The 14,280-nt window shown below is 40.7% G+C and overlaps 2 protein-coding genes across 2 annotated transcripts in view; one reads left to right on the forward strand and one right to left on the reverse strand.

Moving 5' to 3' along the window:
* Window positions 1-692: 692 nt before the first annotated feature.
* Window positions 693-3,654, forward strand: myf5 (myogenic factor 5). The gene is made up of 3 exons (XM_084049861.1): window positions 693-1,148; window positions 2,542-2,614; window positions 3,092-3,654. Exons 1-3 carry the CDS (start codon window positions 708-710, stop codon window positions 3,283-3,285), a joined length of 708 nt encoding a protein of 235 aa, XP_083905987.1. The 5' UTR covers window positions 693-707; the 3' UTR covers window positions 3,286-3,654.
* Window positions 3,655-8,821: 5,167 nt separating this feature from the next.
* The window catches only part of lin7a (lin-7 homolog A (C. elegans)), a 54,933-nt gene continuing 49,474 nt past the window's right edge, over window positions 8,822-14,280 (reverse strand). Inside the window, exon 7 of the mRNA XM_084049655.1 lies at window positions 8,822-10,788. The gene's annotated coding sequence lies outside the window, so the exon portion shown is untranslated. The remainder of the gene's footprint in view (window positions 10,789-14,280) is intronic.

Raw genomic sequence — 14,280 nt, forward strand, 5'->3', positions numbered from 1 at the left:
TGTTACACCTTCCTTTGCAGCTGGGCTGCATCTGCAACGCTGTTGTCTCCACCATAAAATTGACCCGCATACTCTTACACAGTCACACTCTCTCACAAACCTCCCATAAAATGTCATAACATTGGAGCTGCTAATTAAACATCCTTTTAGCTATCAAGGCGTTTGTCCTAAAACTGTCATTTAATTAACAGCTCACATTTTCTTGCCATTCGAAGGCCAGTTTTAAAAATGCATCATTCACTATATTTGATAGTGCGATGGCTATTTTCTGTTTGAAAGCATAGTGATGGCCATCAAGCCTCTTAAAGCATTACGGAGCATTTTACTCATCATGGCCTTGCAGCAGAAGTGCCATTGGAAGGCGAGCGTGGTGATGAGTGGGAAAACACCAGTAAGTGCAGATGTGGGAAACTCTGCAGGGTACTAAGAGGGGTGTTAGGGGGGAGTGGGTTGGGGATCGGGCAGGGAGGGAGCTGAACTAACCCCTGCCTGCCTCCAGGATGGGCCAATGGGCCATGGTAATTAGATCTGGCCAATGTAGGCCTTGGGCTCAGGCCTCAGGGCATATAAGGAGGGTCCCATGGCAACAGCCCCCTCATATCACTCAGAGGTCTTCTCTCTCGCCCCCGCTGCTCTATCCATAGCACTTCATCTGTTCTTCTGTTCATCCATCCGTCCATCTATCCATCACAACAGAGGAGAAAACCATGGACGTCTTCTCCCCGTCTCAAATCTTCTATGACTCTTCTCCAGAGGGCTTAGAGTTCGGCGCCGGCATGGAGCTGGCCAGCTCCGAGGAGGACGAGCACGTCAGGGTCCCCGGAGCCCCTCACCAGCCCGGACACTGCCTCCAGTGGGCCTGCAAGGCTTGCAAGCGCAAGTCCAGCACGGTGGACCGCAGGCGGGCCGCCACCATGCGGGAGCGCCGGCGGCTCAAGAAGGTCAACCACGCGTTCGAGGCTTTGCGCCGCTGCACCTCGGCCAACCCCAGCCAGCGGCTGCCCAAGGTGGAGATCCTGCGGAACGCCATACAATACATTGAGAGCCTGCAAGACCTGCTCCAGGAACAGGTGGAGAACTACTACACCCTACCCGGGGGGAGCAGCTCCGAGCCTGGGAGCCCATCATCCAGTTGCTCTGACAGCATGGTGAGACCTCTCATCCACATTCTCTACTCTGTTCATCCTCTCACTCGAGTTATGCTTGGCTGCACATCGGGTCGCACCCTAAAAATAGCCTATCTACAAGCTCACAACGCGTCGTGGTGAGCTTGTAGATCTGTTATTTTTGGTGTGCGACACTGGAATGCAACTACTGCAAGTATTAATCGAGCTAAACAAGTCTCTGTCGCCTGGTAGACAGTACTGTATATCTGCTCCAGATCCAGCATCAGCCGAGAAGATACAGCATTTGTTGATTAGCCTGTTCCCGGGATGCAGACTGTGAAATTAAACCAGTCCAATGTCACAAGGTTTTATTTGATTTTAAATGGAGTCAGCTCATTTCTAATTTACAAACGTAATCAAATAAGCTTGCTTTGATTGTATCGCCCCCAGACCTCCATTACCATGCTCCTCCATGCATATCCTCTCCCTTAACACTTTCATACAAACATCTATTTCCTCAGTTTCCTGTCTGATCTGAGATGAAACTATCTAGCCAGCCATGATGTTTGTTGTTATTGCTGTTATTGGTCAGTCAGGAGATGGTTCTCATGAACAACAAATTAAGGTAACAATCAACTAATACAATATACTGTAAAATACTGAGTAATAATTGAACTTGTAAGTGTATACAGTAAATGGTCAATTGTTACACTCTCAGAATTAGATTAACACTCAGGATTTTGCAGGGTAGGGCTTGTGATGGTGGATGGTGTAGTGGTGTTCCCACCACCGGACACTTTATAGCCCTAATAAACCCAACTAAATCCACCTTACTGAAGTCTGGCAGGAAAAACTGGGTGCTTTTCTGCATTCCATCCTGACTGCATGTTCTACACCGCTGCCAGGATTTTCTGCAGATTTACTAGGAGAGAGTGTCATCTTGCACAAACTGGTGTTGCTTCCACTGATACAATCGATTGGCCACGCTTGGAACAGGGGCATAGTATGGGAGTGTATGGCTGCCATTCTGTCTCCAAGGTAGATGATGTGAAATAACCACTTAAGCCCTATTTCATACTTCATCATACGATGGTGTCATGCGGCGGAAATAACCGATCTACAACTTCACAATGCGCCACAATGCAAAGCTTTATGAGCTTGTAGATTTTGGTTAAGCCAAGAACCCTCTTGCCCTGGTACTGAGGATTTATTGGTCTGTGAGAAATATCATGAATTCTATTTCAAATGAAACACCCATTCTGCCGATCTGTCTTCAGTTTTTTTCAAAAAAAGCATTCACAAATGCAAGGCCAAATGTAGTCCTTGAAAAGAAGAGACTTGGCACTATGTCATGCTTTTGTTTTGCATTCATGTATTTTTTTTGTTTGTTTGTTTGATTGTACTTATATTGTTGTGATTTGTCTTTTCCTTCAAGGCTGACTGCAACAGTCCTGTGTGGCCTCAGTTGAGTCACTGCTACAGCAACAGCTACACTTACTCTAAGAATGGTGAGTATGGGTGAATGAATGTGTTCATTCATACAGACATAGTGGGATATATTAACACCAAAAGTACAATTTGCATAATACAAGAAAGGATATTAGGTTTTGCCACGAGACAGAAATGTATCATTTATACTAAGTAATCCTGATCAATGTTGGTACTTATCTCATATTTACAGTACATTTTTACTATTATTTTGATTGGACTGAATTCAGAATGTATCACTATTTCAACCTGGTGTCCCCAGTCCCTATGTCATTATAGGCGAACATTTCCAAAGAATTGAAAGCTACCCCCTGACTCAAAATATTCAAAATTTAGAAATATAATATAATAATATAACAATATTTTTGCGATTCGACGTACGACAAAGTATAAGTGGTTAAATAAGTATTCAGGACATTGCTGTGTTTATTAGTTGAAATCATCCATGTGTTGAAACCGAAGCTGACCCTAACCATCTCTGTGGTCCCCTCCATCAGAGAGCTTGGCAGATAAGGCCCCTGGCGCCAGCAGCCTAGCGTGCCTGTCCAGTATCGTAGATCGTCTCTCCTCGGTGGAGGCGAGTGGGGCAGGAGCATTGAGAGACATGGTGACCTTCTCTCCCTGTGGCTCTGACTCCCAGCCCTGCACGCCGGAAAGCCCTGGTTCTAGGCCTGTTTACCACGTTCTGTGAAGAAAGCCTCATCTTTGACCTGGACATTATGTATATCACTGCCACAGATGCTGTGCAAAATACAGCTTAATTTGCAGAAAAAGCAGAGTTGCGAACAACTGTTCTGAAGGAACCTCGGTGGTAGCTGAGGTTATGTGGCAAACACTGTCCAACTTTTATACTGTACATATAATTGTAAATATATAATGTAAATGCCCATTTATTCTATACATGCTTTTTATACCTAATGAAACATATTTAATTAACAGTTAATGTAATGTTGCTGACTTAATGTGCGTTATTCATACACAAAGTAGTATTTAAGCAGTATTGTATTTTTGTTACTTTCCACATTGCCGTCGCAATCATTAAAGCTTTCATTGTTTTGTACGAAGGTTTGTGTCTTTATTATGTTCCTTTGACAGTGAAGAATACAACAACATCTTCATGTGATGTGGTTACCCCTTTAACATCTTAACAGCACGTGTTCAGATGCCGCTAAACTTTAAGTTGCCAAGCAATAATGTGTAGAAACGACATAATAAAACAAACAATCTAACTCAAGTAATACAGATGGTGTTTGGAAAAACATAGCTCGCAGTCTCATCAAATGAACGCCATTCCAGCACCATCAGATCATTAATATTAGTGATCAGTATGTCACTAAAAGTACCTCCACAAATGTCAGTGTTACACACACTTAAGTTCACAAATTTGCCTTTGATCAAAACAAAAATTAATCTTGGTTGAGGTGAGCAGTGGTTCAAACAGCTGAAAAGAGTAATAGGTAGTAGGTCATAGTGGGCAGACAAGGATGTAAAAACAGGCCACTAATGTGTATGTAACCTTTATTTAACCAGGAGAGTCACATTGAGGTATGAACCACTTTGCAAGTGAGACCTGCCAACACCACAATATAGTACTAAATAAAAAATATGAGCAGGACGTAGACAGCATATCCATTATCCGACTGTAGTGAATTTAAGTCCAATTTAAGTTATGGAAAATAAGGCTGGGGAAGAAGGACGAAAAGTTCTTGAGGACTACCTTTTGAAAACTACCAGTTGATCAATGAATACAATTGTCTTTATAGTTTGTGTTTATTTTACCAACCATTTGATATTTTCTTGTAAAATAACAAAATAATAATAATAATTGTGGATCTTAGAATCCACATTGGAACAGCTGAACAATGTTATGGTTCCACTGTGGATCTCGGACTTCATGTGGCCAGCCAGTGATATCAGCTATCTGTGATGTCCATCATCTAACAGGTATATGACATACAGTATAATGTTATAATGACTCCATAGTTCCATTATAACATTAAAGGCACTTCTGTGGCCTACTGGCCAAGACATTTGGTGCTGATTGGTAAAGCGGTTTGCAAGATTAGCTCGGGGGAAACAGACATACAGAGAGACTCTCTCATAGACAACTAGCCTAAGGCAGAGACACAGCGTAAAAAAAGGAATTTCATTATCAGTGAGAGAAATTAAAGCATTTACAGTATGTAAACATCACCATCATTATCAACAATAATAACCAATATAATACATAAAATCCTAATAAAACAGAAGTTTTCGCCTCCTATATAGATATATATGTCGACAGAACAGGAATGTGGTAGATGGGTGGAGTAGAGCTGTATTGTGTAACGATGTTTTCTCCTCAACCAAATGTGAGTCCCCATTAACACCCTTGATTATACCTTCAACACTTAAAGAACAAATGGCCTCTAATTGTACTCCTTGTGTGATCACATCCATTAAAGCCTGTGCACGGTGTCATGTTGTAGGAAAAAACATGGCAAGTAAGATAGATAGATAGATAGCCTTGTATAACTCACCCCCAGAATGAGTTACAGCCACAGAACTTGTACTGACACCTGGGTCTGGTGCTTATGAACCTGGAGATATGAGAACCAAGACGGTGAGCGGTCCTGGGTCAAGTTATTTCAATCTGAATTTCCCTAAAATATGACGCTCCATAGACTTAAATGTATTCTTGGTGACCAAAGGAACGGTACTCTGGGCCAGGAGGGCGCTAGAGCTCGGTGCCGTGCCCAAGGAGTTAGGGTGGCACTACTTAAAGGAGGACTTCACCCATCTTCAACCTATCTTCATATAATTGGAAATTGGTCCTCACTAATTCTCATTATATGGTAAATGTTTTGTCTACGCGGTCTGTGTCTCAGAGGAGGGCTGTTATAATGCTATAATGGAAGCCATTGTTCTCGTGTTAATAAAATAAAAAAATGTGAAATCTTGTTTGAAAAAAAAAACCTGCCTAACAGTTGACTGTGTGTATGTATGTATGTATGTACGTATATATGTTCCCCTGTAGCATGAACACCTGCAACTGATTAAAATCTAAATCTAAATATTGAAAACATATATTATATACTGTCTGAGGCTCACACAAAAGTCAGAGTAAGCGTGAAAATGACCCCAGAAGTGTTTTAAAGTGAAATAGCCTAAGTTTATGGAGCGTCATATATTTAGGGGACTTCCGCATCCTAAGACCCAGGTGTTCTGTGGCAGTAACTCATTCTGATCGACCATGAAACTTTGTGAAGAAGGAAATTGATTCTTGGTCACCTGTCTCTCCTCTGTAGTGCTGGCACTCCTTGATCATGTTGAACACAATCTGATTTTAAATTTGAATTTATTGGTGCCCAAAAGGTCATGTATTTGTGCCTAACTCTACTCTCCTAACACTGCTGCTTCATTGTGCCTTATTGCCTATGTCCTTAGCCTATCAGAATGCTTGTTACATTCCAAAATCACTTTCTGCCTAAGTCATTTTAAGTCAACTTTTTGACTTAGGTAGAAAATATTTTTAACGTAACAAGCATTCTGATGACTGAGGACATAGGCATTAAGGCTGGGTGAATCAACAGTGTTAGGAGAGTAGAGTTAGGCAGAAATAAATAATAAGAAAATGCAGATAAACAAGAACATTTTTTTCTCATGATTGCCTTAGTCAACTAGTTGACTTCGGCAGATAGTGATTTTTCATTTATTCTTTTTTGAAAACCTTAAAAATATGACATAGGCAATTATGCTATGAGGCTATAACGATATCTATTTAACTTTAGCAGCTGCCACTTGCCTGCATTTGAACAAGTTCAACACAGAATACATTACAGTCAAGTTCATCCACAAAATAACGTCCCATCATTCACCTCACTTGCCATGAAAGGAAACGTGGATTTCGATTTATATACAGTATTCATAACAAGAACACATTAGAGTAGGCTAGAACACTCTGAACAAAAGAAATGACTTGTAGCTTGTCTCGGTCCCTGAGGCACAATACAGGTTGTACGTGGTCTGAAACATAGTGGACATACCAAAGGGGGGTTGTATTTCAATAACCTCGGCTTGCTGACTCCAGTCGAAATGTCAATGATGTTGTTTTCCACTGGCAAACCCAGCTTATACAATCATAAATCACTCATTCACCAAGGTTGTATCAATAGAGACCTAAATATGTACATCAAGGTTATTAAGGTTTCAAATTAACAACATGAGAGAAGATAACATGATTTACATAAATCAATATCAGTCTTAATTTTTTTCTGATTAAAGATTTAATTGTGTTTTATTTTAGCTCTATTACATTTGGTAGGCTACTCGTCCTAGCTGGCATTAACAAGGATGTTTCTTGACTTGAACTGAGTAGGACTGGTGGTCTGAGCAGACATCTTGCAGTACTGTTAGAAACCACAAGGTGGAAGTGTCTTTAGATATTTAATTTGACAAGCCATGATAAAGAAGATACGATTCTACACATCAGATGTTTAAATATCATTGACAGAGATGAGATGAATAGCTGTATGCTGTGATTAAATGACAAGACTGAGTTGTAGGGTTTTATCTCAAACACTTTGTCTAACTGCCACACATGGTTTCCTGTTTAAATACCAATTTTCTCAAACAATAAAAACAGCCTGTGTTAGTGAACAGCATTAATGTTTGGCATTAATAGGAGAGCTTTGTTACCATGCCCATTTTACATTTGTAGGCCTACCACCGGTGGTGGAAGAAGTAGCCTAGGCCTACTCAGTTTTAAAAGCAGCAATGTAGAAATACTCTGTAGGCTAAGTAAAAGTCCTGTAGCCTATTCAAATTTTAATTTGAGTAAAAGTTCAATAGTGAAATGTTTTTTTTTCCTGCTCAAATTGGGCAATGATATTTACACTTTTGGAGAAATTTGTATTATGTTATGTAGGTTCGGGAGTAGAGACCGCCCTCTGGTCAGCCACTCACGTTCACGATCAAGTTCACCTGCGCTGCTTATCTCTCAGCCAATCCACGTTGCAATCACCACAGTATGAATACACCTGGGATTGTATCACTTACCTGTTTGATTTCGCTCGCCGTTTTCAAAATGGCCTCCTCCTCCCCAACATTCCTCCATTATTTTTGCTCTCCTACATCTCTACTTTCTTTCCTCCAGGAGCCCCGGGGGAGGCAGCGTTCGGAGCAGAGACGACAGACAGCTCCAGGACCGAGCAACCATGTTAGTCTGGCTCCCGAGAGCCGAGACTATACACCCCCACCCTGAGTCTCACTCCACCTCAGGCTCCTCATCAATACTGTACATACATCTCATTCCTTTCAACTATACTGTTTAACTTGAGCAGAAGGTGTGGTCTCTTACCAGTGAAATTGCAATTATTCTCAAAATAACTTTCAACATCCTTTCCGAGCAGGACAAATTGCATTTTATTTCCACCTTGGTGCCATGGGACAATGTTACCTGCAGGCTTTCATCAGTGAGGTCCCTGACCCACCTGCATCTCATTAACTGGTTGTCAAGGGGACAAGGAAACAGGATTTGTCAACAGATTGCAAAGAAGGGCACTTGACAACAATGGGTCCAAGTTTATTTTTTGTTGCAGTTTTTGTGAATATCATTCATGACTCAAAATAAACGTGGATCCCAGCAGTTCCCTAGCAACGCAATTCCACTGACAAGATCTATCAGTGGTCAATGAAATGAAAAATAAATGACTGTAGGATTTCATGTGTTGTGAATAGATTCAGGTGTAAAAGAATACTTCACTGCTCGCAGCAGGGAAACTTAATTATTTTCTGTCTGGCATTTTAATATGTTTGATTTAAAAGCAACGTGTAGCACACTGCCTGCTAGGCCTACGACAGGGCAGCACTGAAAGATGTTTCCTCTGTCACCATTTGAGTTTACCGGTTTACAAGGTCCACTGAGTCTCTGGATTAGTTTCAGTGTCTGCTCTCTGTATTGGTCTGACATAGGTAATTGACTTGGTTCTGATGCTTAAATCTTGGACCAGTGAGAAATGCCACACAAGCATTGCATACAGCTGCATTTAAACAAGGTTGCTGTGGTAGACTTTTTTTCACCCTGGAGTAATACACAAGTAATCTTAATGTCTATAATGAACTATATCCAAAGACTGTTATGTTTTGATGTAGGTCTAACTACACATCAAACCCCCAATACTGAGCAATCAACAAAGCCTCACAAACTTAAATGCAGTTCAAGAGACATCAAACAAGAGACAAATGTATCACTGTACACAAGCACATAGATTTATTTATACAAATATAATATGTATAACAATTGCATATCACCGGTTTGTTTTCTTATTTTTTGATCTGTACGGTAAATACAGGACTACCAGCTTCAAAAATGCAAGTCTTCAATTAAGAAAGAGTACTTGAATTAAAGATACAAAAAGGCTCTGCCACACAATAATATCCTGAGCGTTAATTTAGCTCTGACAGAGTAAAAAGTGATCCTTACAATCTCAGAGTTAAATTAACACTTAGGATTTGGATTGCTATGTACATTAAGATGTAGGCCTACTGCTTGGGGGGTGAGGAAGGGACAGAAATAATTTGATCTAAACAGTGACAGGTTTCCCAATATCCTTTAACACTGAGGTCCCTTAAGACTTACATTTGCACTATGCAGACCTTACAGCAAACACGCCAATTAGGAAACCAGGTCAAATCTGGCTAGATCGGGATGGCACACATCATGGATGTACTAGGTAAAACACTGCCTACTTGAAATGTAATCGAATAAAATGTACCGTCAGTCTAACGTGATGTCATCTGGTGTAACTAACCCTAACGAGTTCACTGGCAACAATAAATCAATAGAGCCACATTGGCATTTTAATTCTGGCTTGTATGGTCAGTAGTTTAGTTACAAGGGTTTAAAGAAAAACAAAAACAAAGACCTCTTACTGCTCAGAGGGACAGATAAAACATTCCACACAGTCTCACAATGATTGTCAAATATGGAAACTGGACGAGCAGATCAAAGATGGTTTAGTAGCCATGCGATTCAGGTGTATGACTGTATGTACCAATATCCAGCGGTAATATAATGATGATTTTTTAATTATAATCATGAAGTCTAACAAAGTATACAATACATATTTAAATAAAACTAAATCTCCAATAAAACGATAAACTAGACTGATCTGAAAAATAAACATAAACGTAATCATATTTGATTCACGCCGTTCGAGTGACATGTTGACATTCTTTGTGTCCTTGCGGGAACCTATCTTGTATTTTGAGACGTATCTAACTCATATACTGTATATACTGTATATCTATATATTATCTGGATAGATCTCTTGAGGCTTACCTCCAGTCTAATAATACATTTATTGCACATTAATTGTTCTATGTTCCAACTAAATCAATAATCTCTTTGACACTGTGGAGGGACTCACCATGACATAGCCATCGACTAACTGACTTCATGTCAAAACAAGTCGTCTTACATCACAGAGTGCAAAAGATCCAGTTTTACTTCATCCATCCAATAAATCATACATGTATCTGACCTTGATGCTTGTGTTCCATGTAGAATTAAAGACTGTGTGTTATTGCTAAATCTAGAAGATTCCCAAATACAAAATATTTTCTTGCTACAATATAGAAGGTAAAAAATTTCACACTTATCCAAAACAGGACAAGTTTGGACACACACACAAAAGACAATGGTCATTTTTATCAACACAAGCACCAGTAGAAGAATCAATAGAAACAACACTGTACATGGCAAATGTGTCATGGCAAAATAAATGTCAGTAAAGGATGCTGTAAGAAATGGATGACAATAAATGAAATGACAACAAAAAAAGAGAAGGATTTCATAACACAACATTCACCAATTAGAGGAGAAAATAATTGAAAAGGGAATATGAACTTAAGAGGGATGACTTTCAATGCTAGCCTTTCTCTTATGTTTTCATACATGTCTTCCAAGCACCAATTCCAGGATGAACAGCTCTTTGTATTTTTGCTCAGTATTTGGTGGTACACAGTAGAGACAGAGACAGAGAGAGAGAGAGAGAGAGAGAGAGAGAGAGAGAGAGAGAGAGAGAGAGAGAGAGAGAGAGAGAGAAGAGAGAGAGTCTTGTATTCTGCATGACTCCATTGGGATCCTCAGCACAAACAGATGGTTCTTAAGATCCACGTCTCGTTTTGCCGTCACTTCTTATTTGAGAACATCCTGCCAATGATAGAAAATATGAAAACAAAAATACTGAGGGTGAGACATACATAAGGCACCAGCTGACAGCTCAGTCAATGATGGAATGGCAGAGCCGTAAGCCAGATTTTTTCTTAGTGGTATGGTATGCAGGTGTCCCACGCCAAATATAGCCGATCTACAGGATCTGCTATTTATCGGTGGAGGTAGTATAATATAAATGAGGTATTAATGCCTGCATTTTACGCAACATAGTGGGAAGTATTTTCCAAGTGCATAAATGTTTTTACTTAAAGGGACACTAACACGATTTTCAACAGAACATTAGGGCTAATGTTCCATTATTGGCCATAAAACTGAGTAGTCTTCTGTGTGTTTCTGAAACGCCGGATTAGAGTCAGGGTGGTCACTTGGTAGTGGCTTTTCAGCCACTACCAACAGTGGCCGCAACATTGTCCTTGTTCACTGGCTTTACGGCAAAATAGTGATCTTGACTTCAGATAATATAAATCAGGTTGATGTAATGGCGGCCATAGGGGTGTAGGGGCGTGAAAGGCCAATGCCTGCCAGTGAAATTCATCATCATCATCTATCACCCTAGAAATTGTAGCCCCTGTAAAAACCAAGAAAAAAAGCATCTGTAGAATCATCTCCCTGGCTCAATGATGCTGAGATCTGTACTGTCAAGAGGGAACGGCGAAAGGCAGAAAGGAAATCGAAAGCTGTTAAACTAAATGTGTTATACCGCATGGAAGATCTTGTGAAGGAATTTAATGCTGTAGTAGTTAAGGATGCACAAGCACAGCATTTCTCCAAACTAATTTCTGAATATGCCCATAACCCAGGAATACTGTTTAACTCCACTGATGCCGTTTTAAACATTCACTCTAGCACAGTCAGTACCGCGGGAAGTAGGGGTGCGGGGGGGGGGGGTGCGGCCGCCCCCCCTCCCCCCAGGTACCCGCCCCCCCCATCAAAAAAAATAAAAAAAAAATGTTGATAATAAAATAGGCAAAAATATGAATTAAATAACATAACTCTAACCTAACCCTAATCCTAACCCTAAAACCGAAATGCACGCGCTGCGCGCGCGTGCATGAGGTGCGCATACCGCACCCCTAACCTAAAAGGTCTTCCCGCGGCTATGAGCACAGTTATGAATCACTCTCCAGTCCAGAGGAATGTGAAAGCTTCTTTTATTCTTTATTTAGAAAACTGAAAATATTCAGGATAAATAATCCAATCTGCACGTGACCTCTCCGTTACCTACCATATGGAAGCTAACGCCTCATTTCCACTGAGTGTGGAAGCATTACATTCCAGAAGCAACAAAGTTTTGTGCGGCTTTCCGCACAGCCATCAACCCCCACCGGGAGCATTTCAGAAGCGGCACGTATGCATCTTTGTACATTGTGTTTGGCTTAGATAATGACCATTCATTATAAAATGATGTCATTTTGATATAGTTTAGAGAAAGAACGGTAATAGAATGGTAAAAAATAAATAAAACAAAAAAAAACTGTGAAAAATCAAAAACTATCACAGACTCGATGGCCATGCAATCTCGTTTAAATTACTTTAGGACCGGCAGAGACCTTATATAACGACACAGTGATTACATTATCGGTAGCACACTGTAAATCAAAACTCATTCTGAATCTGATGTGTGCCTTGTCAGCTGCGGTTACATGAGCCAAATTCTTAATTAAAGTAATCAGATTGACGATCCGTTTTATGTCCCGTTTACTTCACATGATAGACTGTTTATGACACGCACAAACAAAGCAACAGTTTTATAAGAAGAATATAACACTCCTGCAGTTATATCATTAAACAGACCTCCATGGAATCACAGGAATGGATTAATTTGACCCTAAGTGCCAGATCTTAAGTGCCAAAAATGGGGCGGAGGAGGAGCCTGCTGTTCCAACGTACTGTAGGCTACTGTACGGACAGACGGAAGGACGGACGGACAGATTTCTCAGATGGATTCCTCAGGCTCAGTCGAACCCTGAGGTAGAGATAATATGACTTCACAAATACTACCTCCTCATCCATATTCCTGCAGAGAATCAGATATAATCACTCTATGCTAGTCTAAACCTGCAGCCCACGTGGTGGGATCATTATTGTACTGACGATGCTGGCTGCTCAAGGTTTCAAGACCCAGTCCCGCTTAGGGTGGAATGATGGAATTTTTACAACTGAAAAAAGAATTGGATGTCATACATCAAAAGGCTGTGCAGCAAAGTACTTTATCATTATGCCTGCCTTCTGCAACCATATGCTTAATAAATGAAGCTTGAAGTGCTTGATGTAATCTATAACTGACAATTCAAAGAGCTAGAAGACCATCATTCTTGTGAGCCGTGGGTATGTTTGCCGAATCAGTTGATTTGTTTTTAGCATTAGTTCATAAGAAAAGACACTGAAATTGAGCAGGTAAATCCAATAGCGTATTAACTTGAAAAGTGGACTTGATGATCCCTATAGGTCCATTCCCAAAGGCAACACTTTTGCAGCGCCTGGAATCTCAAGACATTGGGCCCGATTCATGAACCGTACTTACGAACAAATTTGTTCTTAGACCCACTTAAGAAGTTTTTAAAGAGATTTTGGAATTCACAAATGTTTTCTTAGCTGTGATTTGTTCTTAAGTTAAGAAGAAATCTACGCATACTAGAGAGCACTCTTAGGGTGGCCTTTGAGTTCTTAAGTGTGATATGTTTGTGCAAAAATAATTACTTCTCGAAGTTTCTTCAATTCTACAGTTGTATAATATAGGATTTAAATTACAATAATATTTTTTATCATATCTTTAGAGCAAAAAAGGTTCTCAAAGGTGTGGTCTGGGGACCCCCAGGGGTCCTTGAAGCTGTTCCAGGGGGTCCACAGCAAACGAGGAACAGTTTAATCACTTTAACCCTATTTTATACTTTGTTTGAAAATAGCTGATCTACAAGCTCACAACGCGTCCCATTACTGGCAATTTTGAACTTGTAGATCGGCTATTTTCGAAACATTTTGATAAATCTTGAAAACATTTCCCTAGCAGAAAATATTTTCATGTGGGGGTCTGCAGCCAAATGCATCTAACCCAAACAGACCCGGTTGAGTTGAAGCCCAAGCCCCATACCCACCCCATAACCCCCCACCCAACCCACCCTCATCGCCCCCCCCATACCCCCACCCCCATATCCCGACTTTCGCCACACCCCCATTTTCAAGTCCCCTTCCTACCTGAAAGCCCCCTATACCCACCCGTCACACCCATCCCCATACCCCACACAGTCCCCTACACCCCTCATTGCGCCACCATATCACCCACCACACCCCTATTTCCACCCCATTACATACCAAGCAGCTGCTACCTTAAAGACCCTCTATATCCACCCACCAGCTTTCAGTACTAAAATGTTTTATATCCACTACTAACGCTACTCCTGAACATGAAATATGGATAACATTTTTAACAGCTAATTTCAGCAAATTTACATTGATGTCGAGTGGTGA

Source organism: Gymnoscopelus microlampas (genome assembly GCF_963454915.1).
Source record: "Gymnoscopelus microlampas genome assembly, chromosome: 23".
Classification (NCBI taxonomy): Eukaryota; Metazoa; Chordata; class Actinopteri; order Myctophiformes; family Myctophidae; genus Gymnoscopelus; species Gymnoscopelus microlampas.

What these genes read in the sequence shown, in the direction of transcription:
- myf5 (XM_084049861.1), top strand. Translation starts at nt 708, where the DNA reads ATGGACGTCTTCTCCCCGTCTCAAATCTTCTATGACTCTTCTCCAGAG. An exon ending in CCAGTTGCTCTGACAGCATG is followed by an intron (nt 1,149 to 2,541) that starts GTGAGACCTCTC and finishes TTTTCCTTCAAG; the next exon opens with GCTGACTGCAACAGTCCTGT. An exon ending in CTACACTTACTCTAAGAATG is followed by an intron (nt 2,615 to 3,091) that starts GTGAGTATGGGT and finishes CCCCTCCATCAG; the next exon opens with AGAGCTTGGCAGATAAGGCC.